The sequence below is a fragment of the Oryzias latipes genome, chromosome 9, assembly GCF_053564925.1.
Source record: "Oryzias latipes strain Hd-rR chromosome 9, Olatipes_Hd-rR_3.1".
Taxonomy (NCBI): Eukaryota; Metazoa; Chordata; class Actinopteri; order Beloniformes; family Adrianichthyidae; genus Oryzias; species Oryzias latipes.
In genome coordinates, this window is record NC_136245.1 from 33,542,360 (window position 1) to 33,566,241 (window position 23,882).

Here is a 23,882-nt window from a genome sequence, read left to right on the forward strand (position 1 = left end):
AAAACACACAAAAGGCCACTGTAAACAGACAAAATTTGATTTAGGTGGTTCCTAATAAATAGAAGTCACTGCCTCAGATGTAACTAAGAGAGAGCAACTCACTTCTAAAGGCTTTGCATTCCCTCTTTCTTGTAGTATTGATTTAAATTGATCAGTGCTTTGTACCCGAACTTTTACTTTCTGTTAATTTCACAAAGGCTGGAAAATCCTTGCAGGTTCTTTCTGACAGGATCTACAATACCCCAACCAACAGAAATCCCCCACTGATCCGTCAGATATGCTGTGCTATTGTGTACAACAGAGAAACGTTTCATCAAACAATTTATCATACAGTAAGGACAAAAGGTTGTATTTTATGGAAATCCCCTTTCTTCCAAATGTATTTTTAATTGTTTTGTTTTGATATTGATGAGGGCTACAAAAAGGGCCCTCAAGGCCCAAAGGGCACTAATTGAGCTGAAGGATGCTCCGCCTACAAAACCATCAGAAATCACACACACACACACACACACACACAAACTAGGCTATATGTCACTTTTTTAAAGAATGATCACACTTTGTAAACACCAGAGCTTCGGCTCTAGTGTTGGTGTTGCATTTGCAACAATTATGCTCAATCTGTTGCAACACTTCACACGCATGTAAAGCGTTGCAACTCTTTACATTACGTAAAGTGCTGAGTGGGCTTTAACACTTTAACATCGGAGAAGTCGCAGGTGACACCATAGCTTGTCTCCTCGACCGATGGCGCAATCAACGTAAATCATCAGGTTCTGATGGGGAGAAAAGCAACACATTACTTTAGTCTTTGCCAAACAGCGTGGAAGCCGATATAAAAAGCGTCTTTTCGCCGCAACAGAATCTGCTGATTTACTGAGTTTAAAAACGTCACTGCTGTGCAGTGTTGCATTTCAGCACAGGGCTGCTTTTCTCCACTTCTGAATTGGCTGGAATGACATTAGCTGCATCAATGGTTGAAGAGTTTTTGTAGCCTAAAACATGTAAACACTGGAGCTAAAATACATGAATTGCATAAACGATGGAAGAATTCCGGTAGTGCAAAGAGGTTGTTTTTTTTTGCTGTTGCCATCAATAGCTCCAGTATTAACCTTCCTCCCTGAAACTGAAAACGTATTTAAAAAAAAAAAAATTCAGCTGTAAACTACCATAAAATGAGCTTCAATATCTTCATTAAATGAAAATCTGTTCCTTCTGTGGTTACTTATGAACAAGATTTGGTTGGTTTCTTGCTGACCAGTTTGGGACATAATCCTACTTTCATTTTTGCTGGATTGTTTGAATCTCCAATAAAGAGGAAGGACAAAAAAAACAGACTGGGCTGTACTTTCGGTGTCATTTCTGGTTATAGGAGTCTCACCTGGCATGCAGATGCATTGGAAGTCCCCTATCTGGTCCAAGCAGGTGGCCTCGTTCTTACACGGGTTTGATATGCACTCATTGACGTCCATCTCGCAGCGTGGCCCGACATAACCTCGCTGGCACTTGCACTGGAACGAGCCCTTAGTGTTTAAGCACTTCCCTGCATGCTCACATGGGTTGGGACCTGTTTAAAGAGGCCAATCATTGATCAATACTACCAAACTATCAATACATGATCAACAACATGAAATCGTTTAGTTTGGTTGAACATTGTTGCACAAAATCAGGCAAAAGTTTCAATTTTTGACAAAAACTGTTAAGGAAAAGTACTTTGAATTACCCAAGGAGCACTCGTCCACATCCTTGTCACATGAGGGTCCAAAATACCCGGGGGGGCAGGTGCAAAAGTGGTTCCCGGTGATGGGGTTGGTATCGCAGTTAGAGCCTTTCTGGCAGGGATTACTGATGCAGGCGTCGTCCAGCTGACAGAGGAGGCCTGCAGAAGAACCATCGATGAGGATTTTTACCAAACATCTGCTACAGTGCCAAACCCCAAAATGTTCAGTTCAGATTTCATGCTTTTTTCTTCTTTTGGTACTTTTATAAACTCAGGAAGCAGTTTATAAAAACGACGGGTTAAAAGACAATTTAGGGAAGAAAACGTATTTATTTGTTTTATTGCGTTTACAAAAAAAACATATATTAAAAAAATGTATATTCTGTGAGGTTCCTCAAGCAGTAGAGGAGCATATTCTGTATTAGCATGATCATCTAATACATGGATAAAATAATGTGCAGCATTTATATGACATAGAAAAATAATGTGCTGACAGTTGAAAGGGAAAACTCACCGGTGCGGCCCTTGGGGCATTCGCAGTAGAAGGAGGCCACGCGGTCGTGGCAGGTGGACCCTTTGTAGCAGGCGGCGTCGGCGCAGTCGTCGATGTTCTTGCTGCAGTCGTTCCCGGTCCAGCCGTTCACGCACACGCACTGGTAGCTGCCGTACGTGTTGTGGCACGTGCCACCGTTTTGGCAGGCGTTGGGCATCAGCTGGCACTCGTCGACGTCGTCCATGCAGAGCTGACCTACGGGGCGACACGGAGGGGTTGGAGTTCTGCTACAGCATCAGGTCTGGAGTCATCAGCGAGGGCATCATTTCTGCACAAACCTGTGAACTCTGGTTTACACTGGCAGTTATAAGTGTTGACGCCATCTACGCATGTGCCTCCATTCTGACATTCGTGACCTGGACAGTCGTTAATGTTGCTGCTGCAGTTTTTTCCTGTAAAACCTGACAATGAAAAAACCCTTTTGTTACATATTTCCACTTTGGCAGAACATTTCAAATCTTCGCTTTTCTCCTCATTTGAAGAGAAAGAAAAAGAAAAAAAGAATTCAGTCTTCAGTTAAATGTGGTCAACTGTTTCCCTTCCCAGGAAAGAAAGCAGCTGTGCCCGTGTGAAGCTGTGGCAACGTTGGTGTATAATAGCACCCACCCAGTTATGCAAGAGGCCACCCCTGCATTGGGTATCGGATATGTTGCAGTGCACAAAAAGAAGCCAGTGCAAGTCATAACTGACTTTTTTACCAATAAAAGTACATTTTCCTACATATTTATCTCATGAAATTGTGAGAAATGCAATCACCATTGAATAAAAAAAAGCCGCTTTCACAGTCAAAATTAACTCAATTTAAGGAAAATTGTAAAAATAATTTTAAGAATCTTTGAATCATTTTAAAATTGATATCAGACAGACTGTATATGAGAACTGGACTGAATGGCGAGCCAAACGGGAAGTGCCCTCTGGCTCCAAGAAGCCAAAACCCCATTGACTTCTACTGAGAAATGAACAGCTGTTACTCAGACATTCTATTGGTCAGAACAACCATTCTGGCTCTGATGCCTTGTTCAACATGTTTATTTTTTCATAAGCAGTAGTACAATTTATTCACGTCGTAAACTGCCCAATGAGATGTCTCAATGAAGGTAGGTGGAGCCTGCTGGACCTTACGTCCAACGTTTTCTCTCGAACCTGCTTTCAGGTGGTAGGGGGTGTGACCTTCCAACACGCTCACTCCTAAATGGCCAGAGTGGTTTCCATAGAAACAAAAACTCAGAGCAGCTCGGACCAATCACAGCTTAATGACGACGTCTGGCTCTAAAGTGGGGACGTCCATATAGGCAAGCAATGGCAACTGAATTGACTCCATGTGTTTGGAGCCAGACGTAAACCATTTGCTATGATGACACGCTCACTCAGTCCAGTTCTTATGCAGTCAGTGGTCCAAACACATCTGCAGAAATAAAATTCACAGAAGCTGTTCCCCCAAGGAAAATATACACAGGTACTGTTACCAATGCATCAACCCCATATTCTGTCCCCACCCCCTCCTACAAAATCTATTTGGGCACATTTAAATCAACAAAAACAAAAGTCAGTCTATGTAAAGGTGAGGGGATCTGGACCAAACTTTAGTCTACCATGTGAAGCGGATGTTGTCCTTTGACCATTTCCTCAGGATAAGGCTCCATGTCTTCCTGCTCCGCTTCGTTCACACACACAACAAAGCAGCAATCACACATGTATGTACACACACGTATGTACACACTGAGAACACAGGCAGGAACAGCCCTGCCTTCAATGACTTCACTGCTCTACAAACAACAACAAGGGGCTTTGATGGTTCAGGCATGACGTCCTCCAACCACATAGTTTCACTAATATGAGAAAACCAAAACACAACTCAAATATCCATCTTTTCTAAACTAAACTCGCTTCATGTTTTCCCATGAAGGACAAAAGAGTTTGGGATTTTGAATTCATTACCTGGCACACAGGAGCATTCATAGCTGGTCTCTCCCTTTTGAATGCAGGTGCCTCCGTTGAGGCAAGGCGACGGGTTGCAGGGCAGGTAGCGCGTCTCACAGTGTTTCCCATTGTACTCTGCTGGGCATTGGCATCTGTAGCCGCCCACTTCGTTGATGCACAGCCCGCCGTTTTTACAGAGTGGCGGTTGAATGTCGCACTCATTGATGTCTTGTTTGCAGGTTTGTCCAGAGAAGAAAGGCGTGCACGTGCAAATGAAGAAGGACTCAAACAAGGAGCAACGGCCACCATTCGCACATGGATTTGAGGCACACGGGTCGGCCTTTGAGCAGTCTTCGCCTGAGCAGAGAGAAGGAAAACAGCATGATATTTTGGAAAATGTTGCTTCCCTGTGTGAAGTTAAATCTATTTGAAATGAAATGATGATGGGAGTTTGGTCAATGATATCTTGTTAAGCCTTGGTCGTATGATAGAGAGGAGTGGCTGCAACTTAAGGGTATAGTGCAGGTGTGTCTTGCAGTTCCCTCAAGGGACTTCATGAAAATGGAACGTACCATTGTGGTGCGAGTGGCAATTGTATTGTGGTGTATTCGTAAGGCTAATGGAAGTTCCACGCGCTTATGACCTACGGCTGAAGCTGTTGTATGGTGTCCGCACTCTTGTCGTTCCCGCTGCTTTCTGATGCAGCGGGAATGTTCTACGCATAGGAGGCCCATAGGATAAACTACACATTGTCTAATTTCCTCGACTCTTACAGTTAGGCTGCAGTACGGAGCGCACACGTATCATGTGAACAGAAGTACGGGACTACATACATGGTGCAGTGCAATTCATGTACTGTCCCTCTTTCCCACTTCCCCGTAGGTGCTTCCAGATTCCAGCTGGCTCATCCGTGCTCCTGTACCTGGCCGTGTGCCTCGTCTCTGCTCCTGCTCCTACACCTAGCTGTGGATCCTGTCTCCATCTCACGCACCCAGCCGTCCCCTAACTTCATCTGGATGACGCTCGTCTGCTGCACTTTAAATATGTAGTTGTAGAGTTAGATAAGTTAGTCCATGAGTTCTGGTACATCGCCTGTCCGTCCTGGGGGAGGATCCCTCCTTCATGTGGACACCCCTGAGGTTTCTTCGTTTTTTCCGAAATCAGTTTTTTTTAGGAGTTTTTCCTTACCGCGAAGGGGGGGTCTAAGGGTGATGCCAGTTTAGTTAGTCTGTTTAGTATTATCCTATTGAATTCTATGCATTTATGATTCTTTTTGATTGTATGTTTACTTTACAATTACCGGTACAACGCCCATTGAGATGACTGTTGTTGTGAATTTGGGCTATATAAATAAAATTGAATTGAATACACAGTCCACAGGATTTGGGGGTATAAAAAAATGAAAAAGCTGTGCGACACGCCTGCGTCTCACCTATTTCCCACATACTCAGCCTTACGTGTTGTTTAAGTGTTCACTACGACCTTTCATCCGCACCATGCCCGTAGAAAAAATGTACAACAACATTTTTTTTTTTTTATTTCTGCCCATTTTTTAGACAGTCTGTATCCACCGATTCGGGCAGCTGTGACTAAAGTTTTACCTGCCAATCCAGGTGGGCATCGGCATCTGTAACCCTGGAGACCCTCTGGCTCACAGGTGCCCTCATTGCGACACGGTGAACTGAAGCAGGCAGTGTTTATGGGCGTCATGCAGCGGCGGTCCGTGAAGCCCAGTTTGCAGGTGCAGTTGAAGTCCACCGTGTTGCCTTTGGAGACGGCTCGGCACGTGCCGCCGTTCGCACACGGTGAATTGTTGCATGGGTCATGAAACTGGCACCTGCTCCCAACGTATCCGTCCCGGCACCTAAAGAACGCAAGAGGGAACATTGAGCTCCAGGCTTTGAAAGCAACACACAAAAAATATAAAAGAAATGCATAAAAGACCCTACACAATTTAAAAGTTTGCATTGACCATGAGACCAGAACAAAAGTAGTGGAATAAATCTAACCTTTTGCAAACAACAGGTAGAAAATTGACCAAAATAATCATCTAAATACTGAGTCTTATATTAAAGATGTTTAGCTCAACCCTTAATTCATCCTTCAATCCTTTAAAATGAGCAATAAAAAGACAAACTGTACTTGCTATACCGATCCAGCAAATGCCCAAGAGTAATACATTCATTTATTCAACTTCTAATCTGCCTGTTCCCGTTCGGGGTCACAAGCTGCTGGAGCCTATCCCGGCCACTGGCGGGCGAAGCCTGGGGACACCCAGGACAGGTCGGCAGTCTGTCGCAGGGTAGAGTAATACATCACACTAAAATAAAATAAACTCTCCTTTTCCAATTCAAGATTGGAGATTTCTTTATTGTCATTTCAAAATGCAAGAAATATTGAAACAAAATGATGTTTCTCATCAGCTTTCAATCAAAAGCAGCGCTATTACGAGCGTCAGAATACTCGGATTTTCACAACCTGTTCCTAAAAATCGAGCACTTCCAAGATCTCTGTTTCACAATCTTTATAAGTATTGTAGAGTATACTAAAAATACACACAGCCCAACGAAAGGAAACCCTACACAAGTAGATGGAGAGAACATGCAGATAGATAGGCCATGCATAAGAACTTCCATGCATGCCTATAATTGTTTTTTTAAATCATCCTAAAAGTTCATCCATCACTGACGATTTAGATCAATTCTGTTGATAAATAAAAGATTCCTCCAAATATTATTTAGCTTTACGTTCAGTAAAGACATTTAAAGAGGCTTAAAATACCCGACAGGAGTTGATGTGTGGTTCAGCCCTGAGGCGCTGGCAGTAGTACGTCCCCAAACATTCCCAGGGTGTCCAGCATGCATTTGTGTGCTGTGGGGGTCAAACTGTGGCCCCCTGTGTGGCAGTGTCAGGCCTGTGTTTAGACAGGGTTTCCCTCTCAGGGGATTATGCAGCCTTGGGACTGTGGTAAGGAAAAGAAAACATCTCATGCTAGGCTGCCTGCTGCATAAACAGTAGTGGAGAGTGGTGGCATGTCCCAACACCCAGAGCAGAGAGCACCCCACCTCAGCTGAGTGTTATCTGGGTCAATCGAGAAGGTTAGAGGCCTCTGGGTCAAATTGGTTACAGAATCTCCCATAGTCAGTACCCCAGTAAAGTAATAAAGGAAAAAGAGAGGACTTTAAGTCTGTCACACCATGCAAACAGTTATGATTATAGGGCTGGAAGGTAAATAAAAAGCATTAATCAATTTTAATAACCCTTGTGCTATCTTAGATGACCCCCCCCCCCCCCCCCCCCCCTTCCATTGAGGTGTTCTCCTACCATGACAAAGGTGGATAAAGGTGGAAAGATTTCATGTAATCCATGGACACCAGTGAAGATCACAAATCATTGAAGAAAAAAGGTTCAGAGCACTGTCTAGTGGGTCTAGATGACCCAACTCCCAATGTTAAAGTGCCTAAGATAGCACAAGGGTTAAAAAGTAATTAAATCCACAGGATTTGGAGAGGTGAAAAATCTGTATGACACGCCTGTGTCAGACCCACTTACTTAACCTTACGTGTTGTATACGTGTTCCCTACCACCTGTCGCTCACAGCATGCTTGAAGAAAAAAACGTACAAGAATATTTCCCCTGTATGAGCACATCGAGCGGTCTGTGACCTTGATCTTTTTATTGGGGCCACAGGTTTCACCACTTTTCTGTCTTTATTTTTCACTCGGAGACAATCTGTATCCACCTGAAAGGGCAGTTCTGACTGAGGCACAGTACACACTGGGTAGTACCTAAGAAGTACTGAACCACAACCACAGTCTGTTGGTCAGGACACTTGAAGGTAACGTGAATACAGTGATTCATTTTAAACATAAAACAGATCCTCCATATCCATTCCCCTCCCACAAAGACCTAATGTCTACTTTATCTAAGTTAGAGACTTGACATGATTTCATTCAGTTAAACAGGTTGTAAGTGTTTATTTAGCACAGCAGCATCTGGCTCTACTCCTGAACCTCCTGTCAACAATGACCCCAAGCTTTTACTGTAATAACACACATATCTATTCATGGCTGCTAATGCATCCCTACATCAATCGTGTTTATTGTGTCTGGTCTGTGTGCAGACTAACAGAAGTGTATTTAAAATACTTTGCAATGGAGTAAACATGTTCTATGGTGACCATGACAATGATATATAGTTATAAGTTATTTTCTAATGAGCTGATGTTCCTGTTGGAACATTTTATTCTTTTACTTTTGTCTTGAATCATAATGAATATTTTTGTTAAAACACTGATACCAACTATACTAACAGGACAGTAAAAGTATATTTATGATAGTAATGTAAAAATGGGGATACAGTGGTCCCTCATAAATATTTTAAGGCAGCAAACCCCCATCACTTCACACTTTATACATTTATATCAGACAGACATAAACATTTTCACACTTTTCTCTTGTTTAAACTCTCAAAGTTAAAACCTTCATCGAAAAATAGGTCCAGTATTGTAGAATGAAAACAAAGATTCAAAAGATTCTGTATTGATTGACAATGCTCCACAACCAATCAGAATGCAGAACACCATTGCAGGAAAACAATATATAAATAAGCATGAAAAGCTGAACTAAAAAATCAGCAAAATATTAAGACCTTGAAAAGTTAAACACAATATAGGGTGGGAACACTGTACCCTTCATTAAAATTGTAAAATAGCTTGTTTTTGGAAACCAACATTCTGTCAATATTCATAACTAAAGCAAAACAATTCAATGAAGTTCATAGTGTCTCCAAGTTGGAAGTGTGGGCTCGCTTTCGTATCTCCACCGCCCACGCTTCCATGAACCGGGATGAGGGGGCCTTCCTGCTCTCTCACACCTGGAGTAACATCCTCCAGCAAAAAACGGACATCAAGGGGCGGAGTCACTTGTCAAAGTCTGGCAAGTGACTCCGCCTTAGTCACAATCATCTGTTTTTAAAGACGTCACATCACCACCACCAGGTGGAAGGTATTCCGCCGAAACATTTTAGGTACGTTTGACAAAAACGTGTCTGAGAAAAAAATAATTTAAGAAGACTGTTTAAACCAAAACAAGTATTTGGGGAAGTCTTTAGGACACGCTTTCCCCAGTGTCTCCCCAAAAAAGGGCAAATATTTGCTGAAATCTACTGAGCTTAAAGGTTTTTTGAGAGAACCAAGTTCAGTATCATTTCAAGAGTAAAAGATATTTGGTGCGTCACCTATACACTGATGGGTAACAAAGTTAAAGAAACTTTCCTCCTGATGAGAAAATGTTCGTACTCTCAGAAATTTCCACCTTAATTCCATCGAAATCATAGCTTTACATTAAAAATATTCAAAATTATTTCCAATAACTTACAATGACATCAATTCAGTCATACAGAAGACAGCAGAGTCATGAAAGAACTGTTTAAGGGGGGCAGTAAGTGCAGATATGACTGCTAGAAGGCCAGTCGAGCTCAGCCCCAGCAGTGGCGGCGGCCGCGGCTGCCGAGGTCGTGAGGCGCCACACGAGCTCGCTGGAGAAAAGCTGCAGGGAGCAGGTGCGCATGTTAATGAGGAGAGAGCAGCTGCTGGCCCAGTCGACCTCCCCCTCCGCCTCCTTTCTCCATGCATCCCATCCTACTGCCCGCTCACATGCACAGCACCGAAACCAACCCTAAAGTTCTGACATCTCAACTATCACTAAAGGATCAAGTCAAGGATAAACTGTTTTTGTTCTACTTTTAACTTGTTTTGCGATGTTCTCGTGTAAACTGCATCCACTGCTCTCCGGTGAAGTTGAGAAAAGGAGTGTGGCAGGAGGAGAAACAGGGGCAAAGAATGAGTGGCTCCATTGTTGTCTTTTTCTCTCCACTTTATTCTGAGCTGACCACAAGTCGGGCGTATTCAGCTGTCAGACCTCTCCTCTGTCTTCATAAGATATCATCTTCTCTAAATCTTTATTCCTGAACTCTCCCTTTAGACTTATTGATTTGACCTCCTCAGTGTGAATCTGGCATCAAGGTCCTCCATAAGCCCTCCTTACCTCCAAAACTCACTCACCCCTCGTCTGCTGATCTGCCTTTTTTCATTTCCGAGACACCCCACTAAGATGTCGTCAGTCTCCGCTGACTACAGCTCACTCCTCTAAAACCTTTATTCTCCAACTGGCTCTGCAACTCTTTTCAGTGGTCTCCAATGTTTGGGGCCAAGCGCGAGGCAAAAGAAAAGCGTAAAACACAAAACACACACAAGCAGCGCGACCAACAATAGAGTCTGAAAGAAAGGGAACTGGAACAGGCTTGGTTGGGTATTCAAAAGCAGAGAAGCAGTGAGAAGCAGAGAAAAGCAGCGGGCTCCAAAGGATTTTGTTGTTTACTCCAAAGAGTCTACGGGCCTGATTCTTAACCTCAGCAGACTCTTACTTCAAAAAAAAGGCCTTCCCCGGTTTTTGAAACTGGTATCTGCTCTTGCAAAACAGCTCAGCACCTCACACCCAGGTCCAAAAGACAAACAGACAGAGCCCCAGCACCCTTACCTTGGAGCACGTGGACGCTCTGTCCAAACACACTCCAACCGAGGTGCAAGCAGTAAGTCAACTATAGCACACGCTGGCCAAGAATCCTAACAGTTTGCTCTTTAATTTGGCATCATCCCGTCAAATGCACACTTGGCAGAAAACGGCCTCATTGACGGCCTCAACGAGAGCTTAAATGTTTAAAATAGGCGTGGAAGACAAAAGACTCTCAACAACTTCTTTTATGGCGTCTTTCCTGTGTCCAAAGCAAACAGAGAGAAGGCAGCTGCTTCAACAAGAGAAATGTGCCGGTAAGAGGAGCAACATCTCAACAGCAGCAGGTAGACCGGGCAGCTGTTGAAGGTAAATAAAGAAGACATGAAAAGGCGGGCACAAATCAGAAGCTGAGCAAATATCAGATGTGCAGGGCGCTATCAAATAACTGCAGGGCAGCAGTGGAATTATGTTGGTGGAGAAGACGAGGAAGTTAATGCCCCGCAGTCTTCACGGTTTTCTTTTGAAGGCCCACTTCTGGCTCGTTTCCTTTTCAAAATGCTGCCGCAGCAGCGCATGGCAACAGGTTTGCATCCAGTCACCGGCTCGTGTCTGCAGCAGATGTTGAGGTGACATCTGACCTGGGGCCAGGCATCCCTCTGAAGGGGTTTTTCCTCAGTGACACCCCCAGACTGCCATCTGCCATCTTTCTGAGGTCACACACAGATGGAGAGACGTGATATCCGGGACACACGCGCGAACTGTACACAAATAAAGAATAAGCATGCAGATTCTGGCAGCTGCGTGGATCTCACTTTGAATGCGTTTAAGAAGCTTAGGGAATTAGGTTGTGCATTTATTCAATTACTGTGCCGTGTAAATCTCTGTGGGATACAAGGTCAGTGCCTGTGTTTTACATTTATCTTTAAATATCTAAATAGAAACATCTTAACAAAAAAAGATTATACATGCAATACAACAGCGGTGTTTCAAGTCTACATGGTCATCTCAAACTGACAGAGCAACACTATGTGTAAGGCTGCCATTGGGTGGAAGCAGAATTAAACAATATTATATATTGTTCCAGCTATTATTTTTTTTATTATTTATATTGTGTTTTCTGTTTGTTTTTGTCAGAGTGGGAGGTCTTTTGTCTTCTGCCATCCTGTTTGCAGGTTTTCCTTAATTGCCCAGAGAACCTGATGGGGCGAAGATTGGAATGTGGCCATGTGTTTGTACTGATTATGTAAGCTTTGGCCCTTGTGACATTTGTTTGTTTTTTGTGAATGGTTGTTTTTTTTTTGTTTGTTTTTTGTGGTTAAAATAAATCCCAGATAACTTTGATTCCTGTCGTATTTGGTGAGAAAGTTTGAGCCACTGAGGCATTTAGTTGGGGGCTCGTCCGGGATTTATTTTCTTTTTGTTATGAACTGTGTTTAAAGGCATGTTTTCTTTTCTTTGTTTTGATATATGGCTTGGGGGGAGGGGGTGTTATTTGGGTTTTCTTTGGATGGTTTGATTAACCTTTTTAATTGGGAGATTTTTTGAGTCATTTAGGCATTTAATTTGTTCTTTTACAATCCACTAAACTGCTGTGTAACAATATTTCAAATGCTTCTTAAGAGCTAATGCACATTTTTTTAATGAATCATTAATTTTAAATTCTTTTGTTTCCTAGTAATAAGAATTTAAGGAATGGGTCCAAAATATCAACCAGCACTCACGCACACACGCAGACGCACACATACTAAAGAGTAAAATATAAGAGGGAATTGGATTCATGAGGCCATGGTTGTTGTAATTGTCCTGATATATAAATAAAACTCTCTTTACCTGTGACATCTCTGTGAAGAACATTTGCATGACTTGCTTTTCCTGGACTTTTTCTGACTTTCTGCCTTCCACTGACTCTTGCCTTAAGACTTTGGGATGATGCCTAAAACTCCAAATCCCAACTAAAAATATAGTGTCATCAGGTCCAAATTGTGCTCATGAAGCATGCTTATGGCCTAAAACCTGTCCCTCCTGCCCCCCACCTCCCTTTCTCATTTCCTGTCTGTTTGCTTCCGTTAAGTCCCCGTCAGCCCAGTCTGATCTGTTTTAAAAGCTTGGCCCAAGGGGAAGGGGCCTCTTTTTCCCCTAAACTTCCCTCTTTTTCATCAGCATGGACAGTGGCTAACGACAGTGACAACCAGAGAAAATCCACACAGAAACGCACGTTTCAAACGTATACAAATGCATTGTTTCTAACCGCATTAAAGCAAGAAGCAGCTGATCCAAAGCTGCAGTGTTAGATCAATCCAACAATAAAACTGCCGGGATGAAAATAGTTTCAGGAAAACCACAGGGGTGATGTTTGCTGTGGAAATGAAGCCAACGTTGCTGCAGAAATTACAAGGGGGGACTGTCCACCTCTTGGCCTCTGCTTATGTTCATCCTTCTTTTCCTTCCTCTGTAATCACACAAGAGAGCTGACCTGGTCAACCCACATCTGGCAGCTCTCATTAGAGCAACATGCTTTTGAGAAGATCACGGACGCAGCCCGTGGGAAAGAACAGGCTCCCCCTGGGACCAAACACTTAGCGTGTGAGTGTTTCTAGAGAGTCCTAATAACTTCTGCCATTGCCTCCTTTACGAGCCTGGAAACCACTTAAAGGCCATCCGGGTGTCTGAAGGTGTAGCTGACATCAGGCTGTTGGGTTGTTACGTTTACGTCTCCACTCTAAGACTTGAGCATTACAGAGAAAAAACAATGGCATGTCAATTCATCCTGCCGACACCACATGAGGTCATTTTATGGGGTAAATGGTTTGACAGTGTGTTTATTTCTCTGGAGAGAAAACTATATCTGCCTTAAATATAAAGCAGCTTTAGACACTAATATTTTGTTCAGATGAATCAGTTGATCTTTATCTACTACTCATATTTACTCATCTACCCTAGTGTGCACCGAATTGACAGATAACGGTTTATTTATTAATTCATGGAAAGCTGCCAGCAGAACAATTTCATGCAAATAAACCAGCGACAGTCCCAGAGCGGACGTTTGAAACTCTAGGAAAAAGACTGTACAATTAACCTTAATGGACTTGCACTGGTACGGGTCAACCCTGATACGGGTGCTGGTGGTTTTTGGGCTGCAAGGGCCTGTGGAGAAAGGTGTGGCTGCATCTTTCAGCAAGCAGAGGTGTGTCTCACAGTCCCCTTGAGGCTTGTACTACCACCTTAAGGAATGTCATGACACCCCCTGAGAAGTACGAGTGATGCTGTCATACGGTGTCCTTACACCACACTCTAGTCATTAGTAGGGTGCGAGTACTGGCCTCTTACTGACTGCGTACGAATGCTACACGCATGAGGTGTTCCATTACACAAACGTGTCCGTGGTATGCCCATCGAACGCCCACAGGGCGACTCTTTACTAACAGTCAGGCAGTATACAATGAGCCCTCAAGGGGTGTGCACTTATTTCTTGAACAGAATTAATGGGCTCCTTGCACAGTCCTTGCAATTTTTTTTAAATCCATACGACATGTCTGCGTCTCACATACTTCACCCTTACTAAGTGTTACCTGTCGCTCGCAACATACCCATAGAAAAACATGTGAATGAACCTTTTTCCGGCTAGGGCCTTACTGAGCAGTCTACCACCTTGGTATTTCCTGCAGACCACTTGCATATCCTGTACAGGTTTGCCCTTTTCTTGCCCACATACAGCCCTTGCTAGCTATAAGAGCTGTGGTGACAAAGGCTTTGATCAAGAAAATAGTTTTCTGAAGGTCTATGTTTAAACTGAAAACTATCACTGTAATTGTCATTAAATTACTTCATGACTAGTAGAGTAACGGAAGAAAAAGAATTCATGGCTATTCTTGGTCAAAACGATATTTTCCACTTTTCCTAAAACCAACATTCATCTGCACAGGAGACGGGTCCAAGTATTATTAAAACTAAGCAGCATCTCTAAACTTTAGCCATCGTCTGCTGCAGTCACTAAAGGTTCAGTTTGACCATTTTGAAACCATCCTGAACTTTGTTAGGGAATGATCTCCTGAAATCCTTCTTTTCCTCTTGAGTGACAGACGCCTCGGTTGGTTTCAGAGCTACAACCGGCCAAACAGACAAAACCTTCGTGTCTCGTGAGCGACTATAAACTCAGGCAGTGAGAGTGACTGAAGGACAAAAGCACACCTGGCAGATAAAGTCAATCTGTTTATGTCTGAACCTGAATGGACGAACGCCACAAGCACGAAGCATGGTGCAGTGTGGGCGAGCGCATGCCCCTCATAGTTGTTGTATTATAACCCACAGGCAGGTGGTCTGGCTGGAGAAGAAATGAAAATGAGGAAGTCTTTCACTCACACATGCTGACCGTGAATAACTGCGATCAAAGGCGTTGTCATTTGTCTTGGCATATGCCAAACAAGGAGGCTCAAATATCATAATCCCCTGCTTGGGGATTCTCGGCCACAAAGTCAGTTCTTATGGCCAGAAATCTCCTCTCACCCGTCAGACTCTCGCTAAAGGAAACCCAACACTGGTGACGGCGACCGTATAAAAGACTTGCACTATGTGCCTCTCGGTGTGTGATGATATGATCAGATACGGCACCTTTTCTTCCCTTGGGCCACACCGAGGCTGCTTCCTGACTCTGAATAGCAGTGCGGGGGGGGAGAGGAGAGCATGCGGGAAGTTAGGATGGACTCATCTGACTGGAGCACACAGAAGTGCCATTGAAGAATGTCCAGAATCGAGAGACAAGGGCCCACTTTCATGGAGGTAAACCATAGCAGAGCCACATACCAGCTCAGATAATAACTCATCAATTAAAGTCCTCAACATATTTTCCATATGGGCCAAATAGTCCTTATGTAAAACGTCAAAATTAGCCAAAAATGGCTATCCTACACACACAAATGCAAATGCAAGAACATAAAAAAATCCAGATTGTTTCCATTTTAGTTTTTGTCTGTTCCTTCATCAAAGGTAATTTTTCTCTCATGGTTTCCTTTACGTGCATGTAGTACTGGTGATTGCAACAGTATATTTTTGGATGTACTACCTTACATAAGTCAGTAGTAAATTCCATTAAGATCCTTTATTAAGTAAGAGGTTTGTGTTTGCTTGCATTTAAACTAGGGAAGTAACGAGTATCTAAGTACTCGGATATCTACGATGTGTTCCAGAAAAATCAAGTATGAATATTTGTGACATCCAAGATTTTTGAACTTTAAAAATACAGTCGACTAAAGTAAAAATACCCTTCGTTATAAGTAAATAAATCTTCAAAGTAAAGCTATAAAGTGTTTTTCATAGGTGCAAAAAAAATGAGACTGAAGTTCAGTTTATGGAATTCTTTTTAAACTATAGTCGACAATTTGAATGAATAAAATATATTGAATATGAAATAAAAGCACTGCAAAAATCTGTGACGTCATATGACTGTGCAGGAATGGTGGAGAAACCGTACCAGAACGTTTCAGCAAGGTGTTCATCCAAAATGTGGACATTTTTTTGTTTTTCTACTAAAGAAGAAAAAAAAGTCAGTTTGTGTTGTCAGTTTAGACTGTCAGTGTTTTCTAGTTGCTCCATTTTTACTGAACAACTGCTGAAATTTTTTTTACTGAAATCTGCTGGAGCTGTTGTCAGCTAAACTTTGATAGAAACACATTTTCAGGATGTGTTGGTAAATGATCCAAAACAACAGGTTTTGTTTACTGCTGAAGTTAACCAGGACGTTGACAGAAAAACGTTTGAGCTTGACATTGTTTAAAGTGATGAACAGCATTTCTTTCTTTCTAAATCTATGTTTTTATCTTTTATGTTTAGTTGATTCTAATCTCCTGTTCTAAGCAAAGTATACATGATTTAGATGATTAAATACATGTTTCAGTTTTCATACATCCAGTAAAAAGACATTCCTACACCAACCATTCAGACATAATGTATTAAATGGTGGTTCGATCTGTGAATCGCTGCTATATCTTTTTTAAATATCTTCTTGGTGTAGCACCTCAGGTCTTTGGTTAGGGTTGCGGTTTATCAGTCAACTCAATAAGAACAAAAAATTTGAGGAACGAATAAATTTAGCCTAATTAAAGAATTACAAACGGGCCTTTTTTGAGCACACCTGAGCTTACTCTCCTTCAAGGAGAAAGTATTAGTTGCTCTGTTTTGAAAGCATTTGAACCAGCACCCCATCAGTAACGTGGACAGTCATTTCTGTCCTTTGTACTGGACTGCACACGTAAACCCTTAAAGCATCATCACATTACTCTCCCATCAACGTGCTGTCAAAGAAAGTATGCCGTCTCTTAGCGGCGTCCGTCCTCGCCTGTCATCCAGCCGACCCGCTGTCTCTCAGCCCCGCAGGCACAAAGAAGCTCTGCTGTGAGCTGCTTTTGGTTCTGACCATCCATTGTGCCGCTGGAATCTGCAACTCACTGGTCTTAGGCCGGACTGGTCTCGCTCTGTCACCGCACTCTGGCCTTGCCAAGCCTCCACAGTAAACGAGCGGCCTCACTGAAGCAGTCTGGATGTCACTGTGCCAAGCCAGATATTATGAGCAGATGGTATTTACGGTATGTCAAGTGGGTATGTACTGGACAGACTACAAAGGACAAAAGCATCTGACACCACTCACTTAACCTCAACCTGACACTAGAGTTCAAGCGTGGCAGCTGTTTGGTTAAGGTAATACCAAATCATGTATGAGGACAAGTCAGGAAAAATAAATCCTGTTTTCCTTCATGAGGAAACCATAAAATACTGCCCAGTTCATGTAAAACGTATACGTGTTAACCAACATGCCTAACAACGTCAGACCTTTAACACCATTAGCTAAAAACTGGATCCACCTGCCTGGAATTACTCTAAAGTTCCTCTGATGTAGCGGCCAGCTGCAATGCTTCACCAGCAAGAAGATAAATCTGGTGTAGAAGAAGCTGCTTCAGAAACCAGGTTTGCCATGAAAAAAGCATAAATACAACTTGGTTTCTGTTTGCATCAGATTTTGATTTCAAATTCCAAGAATTGCTCGATTACATTAAGGTGGTTTGAACCCAGAAATAAAGAAAGCTTGATAGAAATTCATGAAGCTTAAAATAACACCAGGATACAAGCAGACTCCAGTTAAAATCGTAACATATATTAAAGATCCTCCAACAACCTGTTAGTTAGTTCACCGTTTTACTGGGGTGCCCAAATCTACAATTCCAAAATCCAGAGCTCTGGAAATTTCCCAGAAAAAAAACCATTGTGCATCAATGCTCACTAGATTGGTAATAATATACCACAATGCATTGCGTCTGGAAAATTTTTGTGAAAAACAAATATGTATTTTTTAATAAACCATCACTGTTTTCATCATCAGAACACAGTGGATTCAAAATGAGTCTTTGTAAAATGTTCATAGTCATTAGTTCTTTTACTTTGGTAAAAGGGTGACGTAAGGTTTTGGCTTTAAAAAAATAATACATTTACCTGGAATCATTAAACTCTTGCATTATAGGGGATGTAGTTTTCCAAACCCGTAAAATATTGACTCTGGCCATTGACTGTATTTGAGAACTAGACAAAGGCTGTGTCCAAATTCCCACTCTAATCCCCAACTACTAAAAAACTACCGTATATAGTGCGGGACTACCTAGTGCCCCGGATTTGAAAAGCACTTCGGACGCCATGCTCACTACTTTTTTTTTTCAAATGGCGAATATGTTGTTACTGAATTCACAAAGTGAATTTCTAATCGATGCGAGTGTTATAAAACAACTATTTATGAATCCACTGTATTCTGGTGTTGAAAACCTTGATAGTTTATTTAAAAATATATTTGAATAATTTTTTTTCGCAATTATTATTTAAACGCACTGCATTGTGGTCTATATTTGCCGATCTAGTGAGCATCGATGCACACTGGCTTCCCGCAGAGACTTCTGGGAAATTTCCGGAGCACTCAATTTTGGAATTGTACATTCGGACAGCACTACAAAATGGCTAACGCACTATACAGTGCACTATGTAGTGAGTAGTGAAGGAATTCGAACACAACCTAAGTGAACTCCCCCCTGGTGTTCCAAACAGGAAGTGGCCCCGGGCTCCAAGACGCCATAATCCCCATTGCCTTCTATTGAGGAATAAACTGCTGTTACTCAGTCATTTATGTGGTGCAAGTTATAAATTGACCAATCAAAGGCCTCAATAAAAGTAAGTGGAGCCCCCACATCCCATGTTCAAAAGGTTAGATTTTGTGTAGCCATCTTTCAAAGAGGTAGGGGCGTGGCCTAACAAAATCCCTCTTGATTGAAACATTGACTCAGAACAATCACTGCTTACTGATGATGTCTTGCTCCAACATGGCGGCGTCCATATCAGGAAGAATTAGTGACTACATTGGTTGGAAACCATTTTCTATGCGTGTCGTCGCACTCACTCAGTCCAGGTCTCAGATACAGTCAATGACTGACTGTGTTTTAACCATTTTTCTACTTCTTTCATATATCACTTTGGATAAAAGAGGACACTTTATAGCTAGAAACTATTGTAAATACCTCCACATGCATCTACAGTACATCAATATTCTTCTGAATGTGGAGCTAGGATTTTGTTTTGCAGGAAAAGCAGAGTCAATGCGCGTCATCCTCCGAGTCGCTTTGTGCTAACTTGGCTTTCCAAGTTAAGGAATTTCACTTGCATTCAACTTTCTGCCACAGTAACTCGACCAGAAATAGACAAACAGAAGCTAACTTAGGCTGAAAGCTAAAATAAAGATTCATTAACAACACTGAAGTCATTGAAAAACCTTGAGTAAGTAGAAATGTGTGTTTAGGTCTCTTAACTCACATCTGGATCAATTTACAGATCCTGAAAAGCATTTAAAAAAAACTGAATTATATTTATAAACCACAACTACAATCAATGGGTTTGTTACTGGAATTTGATTAAACAGTCAAATCCCAAAACACACAAGGACATTTTTTTTATAGTTTGTCCTCTGCACCTCCTCAGCTGTGACAGTTACCATAATAAAAACGACCAGATGACACGCTCAGCCTTGTCTGCGCTTTTCTGATCCACATGGAGGCCCATCTCCATTTTTAATAGGAGAAGTCTGAGGAGTAGCAAGGCACAATGATGGCTTTGTGGCGAGGTGGCGTGCCTGTGTGTGTGTGTGTGTGTGTGTGTGTGTGAGGGAGGAACGCAAGACCACACCAAATTAAGATGTGGCAGGCGGCCACGATGGCTGCCCACTTGTTGCGTTTTTGACCGAGCTGGTTTTTAATCCAGCCACCACCAGGCTCTCCGTTGAAGCAGCTAGTTGCATAATAATCTGGGCATCCGTTTTTATATTTTATTCCCCTTTTAGAGAAGAGCACAAGTGTGTTAGTTAGCAAATGAAACGTGCAAAAAACAAAAACCTTCCTCCAATAATTTCCCCCATAAAGACATGTCTCCTTCCTTAACCATCTGTCCAGGTTCAATCAGAAAGAGTGAGGTCCATTGAAGGAGGGGACAAAATCCCAGGAGGTGGGAGGAAGCGGCAGGAGGACGGGTTTGAGGGTCTCTCTGGGAAGCCTCACCCAGATTAGTCACACAGAATTAATCGCAGCACAGAACAATGGTCGCCAAGCTCCTGGCAAACCCAGCTGTCGCTCCGTGAAAGAAAAGAAAAACAAGATTTAGGGCTACGAGACTTTGGCTGGTGAGTGAGTGTGCTGGCGGTGTCCCACACACACACACACACACAGCACACCCTGTCCTCATCAGTGTCTGCTCCTTTCTTTCTCATCACCCTCTGACCATTTGCCTCCCAGAAATAGCGATGGTGAGAGCGCCCACCCAGCGGGGGCTCCTGGTGTCAACCAAAAACTCTCACAGTCATTACAGATTCCACAACATGTTGCACTTACTTGCACTCTCCGTTGCCATCTGGAGTTGCTTCACACCTCCCCTGGTTCAAACATGACTCAGTGGGCATGGAGCATCTCAGACCTGCGAATAAGCAAAGTGTACAAACATCTGCGTTTCTTCCAAACCTGAGGCGGTCGGTGCAGGAAAAAATAAAGCTTTATTCCTTAGACATGACACAGTCATTACTGCACAGAAGTCTCTCCACCCAGTTAAATTGTCTATTTAAAATTGAATTGTGTCAGCTGCACTAAAAGTGTGTAACATTTGCAAAGGTAGCCCAGCTTTGCCATTTCCATGAGAGGTTCTCTGACTCCAAGAAGAAGAGAAAAGGTTCTTTAGGAGTTTGCTGGAAACAGCAACAAACTTCATGATTTGAGTTGTGGGCTTAAGAAAAACGTCTAGAACAGGTGCAACAGATGACAGTCCACCTGATGAAAGCGTGTTTACTGCAGCTGCAGGAGCTTCCACGAGGAAGTCACAGAATGTGGAGTTGATGAGTTTCAATAAAGTTTTGAACTGTCTGAGTGTGAAGGAGTGAGGGAAAAGCGGCGGCTGCTCACCTCGCGATAAGCCCAACAGCGACAGCAAAAAAGTTATTTTCACAGACAGAATATGCATTCCTCCTGCTTTGACCAGATTTTACAAATCCACGCGGGTTTTTTCATAGATCCGATATGGTATTTCTCTCTTCCGACAGGTAAAAAAAAATACACAAAATAATGTAGATCCAGAGAGCAGAGGGAGGCGGACGGAGATGCTGTCACTTCAAGTCCCGGGTTGGAAATGATCCGAGGAGGGCAGGTCTCCATCGGCGGCTCCAGTCCGCTCAAAGGGGGCGGTTTTCCCGCCCCCCGCAGTCGCAGGCGGGCTCCCCCCGCCTCAGGAGGAGTTAGCTGGAAGTTGGTCTGTTTTTTTCCCACGGGGGGAGCGCTAATTAGCATCTTTGGTTAACGAGCCGCGCGGGTTTCTCCCCGTCCCGCCACAGGAAGTTAGCTGCGGTTAGCTTCCGATTGATGCTAAAGGAAAACTATTATGACGTTTTGAATTTAAATGATATGCTTAAAAAAGCTTTAGATTACAAATATATAATTCATTAAAAAAATATATTTTTTTGTTGTTTAAAATATATTAATTGGTAAAAACGGAGAAGAATGTTGTTTATTTTATTTTGAAAAATTAAAAATTTTATGTTAAAAAATACAATCAAAACTTTAAAACCTAAGTAATAAACATTTTACACAATAAAAAAACAATCAGTATTTATTACCTTTAGTTTTTACTAATTCTGCATCTTTTTTATCACAAAAAACCCTCAAAGTCAATTGCAAAACAATAAAAAGGATAGGTTTACCTATTTAAAATAAGTTTAAAATATGGATTCCAACTAGGAATCTATATTTTTTATATATATAATCAACAGGTGTGCAGACTTGTAGAAGCTTGCTGCTGTGGACCAACCAGTTTAAAAAAAATAAAATAGAACAATGATCTTAGAATGTCATTATTACTATATTTATGACAGAACAGGAACACTTTCACAGGACAGGAAAGATTATTTTAAGAGGAAAAGACCCAGGACAGTGTTCCATTTAAAAAATAAATAAAATGCAGTAAATTCACACAATTTGTGAGAAAATTCAGGAACATATACTAAACTGTATTTACATCTGAATTAACGTATTAAAATTGATCGTGTTCTTGTATTTGGTCATGCAGCAAAACATGTAACTTTGAAACTAAGGAAGACACTATCGTAAAACGTTTAATTTAAATCTATAAATATGGAATCAGCAAATACGAAGGCATGACGTGGTTTCATCTGGCTTGCATTCAGAAAACAATTGTCCAGTACTTAGTTCGTAAAGATTTTTATCTGTTTTTCTTGTTTTCTGGTTCACACAACAGGACAAAGCCTGGGAACCCAGGTGAGCAGTTAAGATTTCCATCATTGATAAATAAATGCTGACGCTAACTTTTACAAGTCTGCTGCAGTCAGTAGATGAGAGAGCAGATTCCCTTCAGGTGGTTTGCAGAGCAACCTCAGGTGTCAAACGCACAATCCTCTGTGAAACTTGGCCAAAACTGAACAGCTCACAGAGGATGTAAATAAAAACGGAATCAATTTTGTGGATTTTGTCTCAATTGTGTTTGGATAAAATCGTTGAAACAAAACGGATTTTTTAGAAATATCATTGTTTTACAGTTTCCCCTTCACATGCACTTCATGTTTCTCCTGACTCATTCAGAGTAAACAAGTGTGATATTAATGCGGGACTACAAATATACATTGAATAGTAGCTGAATAATTTTCATCGATGGCCTTTCTCCCTTAGCATAACGGGTCCAGTTTGAGTCTTTAGATGTTTAGAGTCAAAAAAGATCAATTCCTTTCATTTCAAAGTCTGTCTAACCAAGTGTGTCAAACTTTCCGTTATCAGGTCAACAGTTTGAGATGTTCCCTCCCGTCCTTCCAGGCGCTGGAGTTGCTGTTTTGGTCACACTTCTTTGTTTTTGCTGATGGAAAAAGCCACGCTGGAAATATTCTTCTCAAAACATGTTCAAAATATAGAATACAGGATGTTTGTAATTATTATAAGAGGAAAAGTTTGCCCATGGAACTAGTAGAATTAGTCTTGGTAAGATGTCATAAAAGAAGTTGTCATGTCCTGCCCTTTTAGGACAAAATGTAAAATGGAAATTATATATAAACACTTTAATTTAGGTCTATTGTACTTGTTATTAGAAATATTATCTCCTAAATTAAAGATGTACTGCTCAAAAAAAGTTTGTGTTTCTTTAAAGGACACATATTTACACACTGACATACATGATTATACTTTTTCCCCAAAAAGTATTCTATTTTATGCACTACAGCAGTCCTACTATCCCTATTTTTAGACCATGAAACAAGATCAGAATTTTTAGGATTTTAAGATGAACTTGTCAAAATGATGTGTAAATTATGAATCAAAACAAATTGTTTCATTAGAAATTTTAACTTAAAATAAGATGTTGTCAAGATCAAACTTTCCAATAAGACATTCTAGATTTATTGTCTTAAAACAAGTCGTTACATCTGACTGAAAAGTTAAGTCAGTTTTTTCTTATATCAAGGGTAAAAAGATATTTTAACTAGAAATACGATTTTTTTCTCGTAAATTTACAGCTTAAAAGTCGCAATTTAAAAAAAAAAAATTGTTTGTAAACTGGCCTTAAAACTCCATTGTTTAGATGTATTATAATGTTCATTTCTCATAAAAAGAAACCTCAA

The 23,882-nt window shown here is 41.6% G+C and overlaps 1 protein-coding gene across 2 annotated transcripts in view; it reads right to left on the bottom strand.

The window, feature by feature from the left end:
* notch1b (notch receptor 1b) overlaps positions 1–21,612 on the bottom strand; it is a 51,620-nt gene extending 30,008 nt beyond the window's left edge. For both annotated transcript variants that reach the window (XM_023958197.2, XM_023958196.2), the window contains exons 1-8: positions 21,172–21,612; positions 20,611–20,692; positions 5,792–6,054; positions 4,209–4,547; positions 2,549–2,671; positions 2,232–2,465; positions 1,721–1,876; positions 1,379–1,564 (exon numbers count right to left, since the gene is read on the bottom strand). In XM_023958197.2, the coding sequence (XP_023813965.1) occupies positions 1,379–1,564; positions 1,721–1,876; positions 2,232–2,465; positions 2,549–2,671; positions 4,209–4,547; positions 5,792–6,054; positions 20,611–20,692; positions 21,172–21,229 (1,441 nt within the window). In that variant the 5' untranslated portion in view covers positions 21,230–21,612. The remainder of the gene's footprint in view (positions 1–1,378; positions 1,565–1,720; positions 1,877–2,231; positions 2,466–2,548; positions 2,672–4,208; positions 4,548–5,791; positions 6,055–20,610; positions 20,693–21,171) is intronic.
* Positions 21,613–23,882: the final 2,270 nt, after the last annotated feature.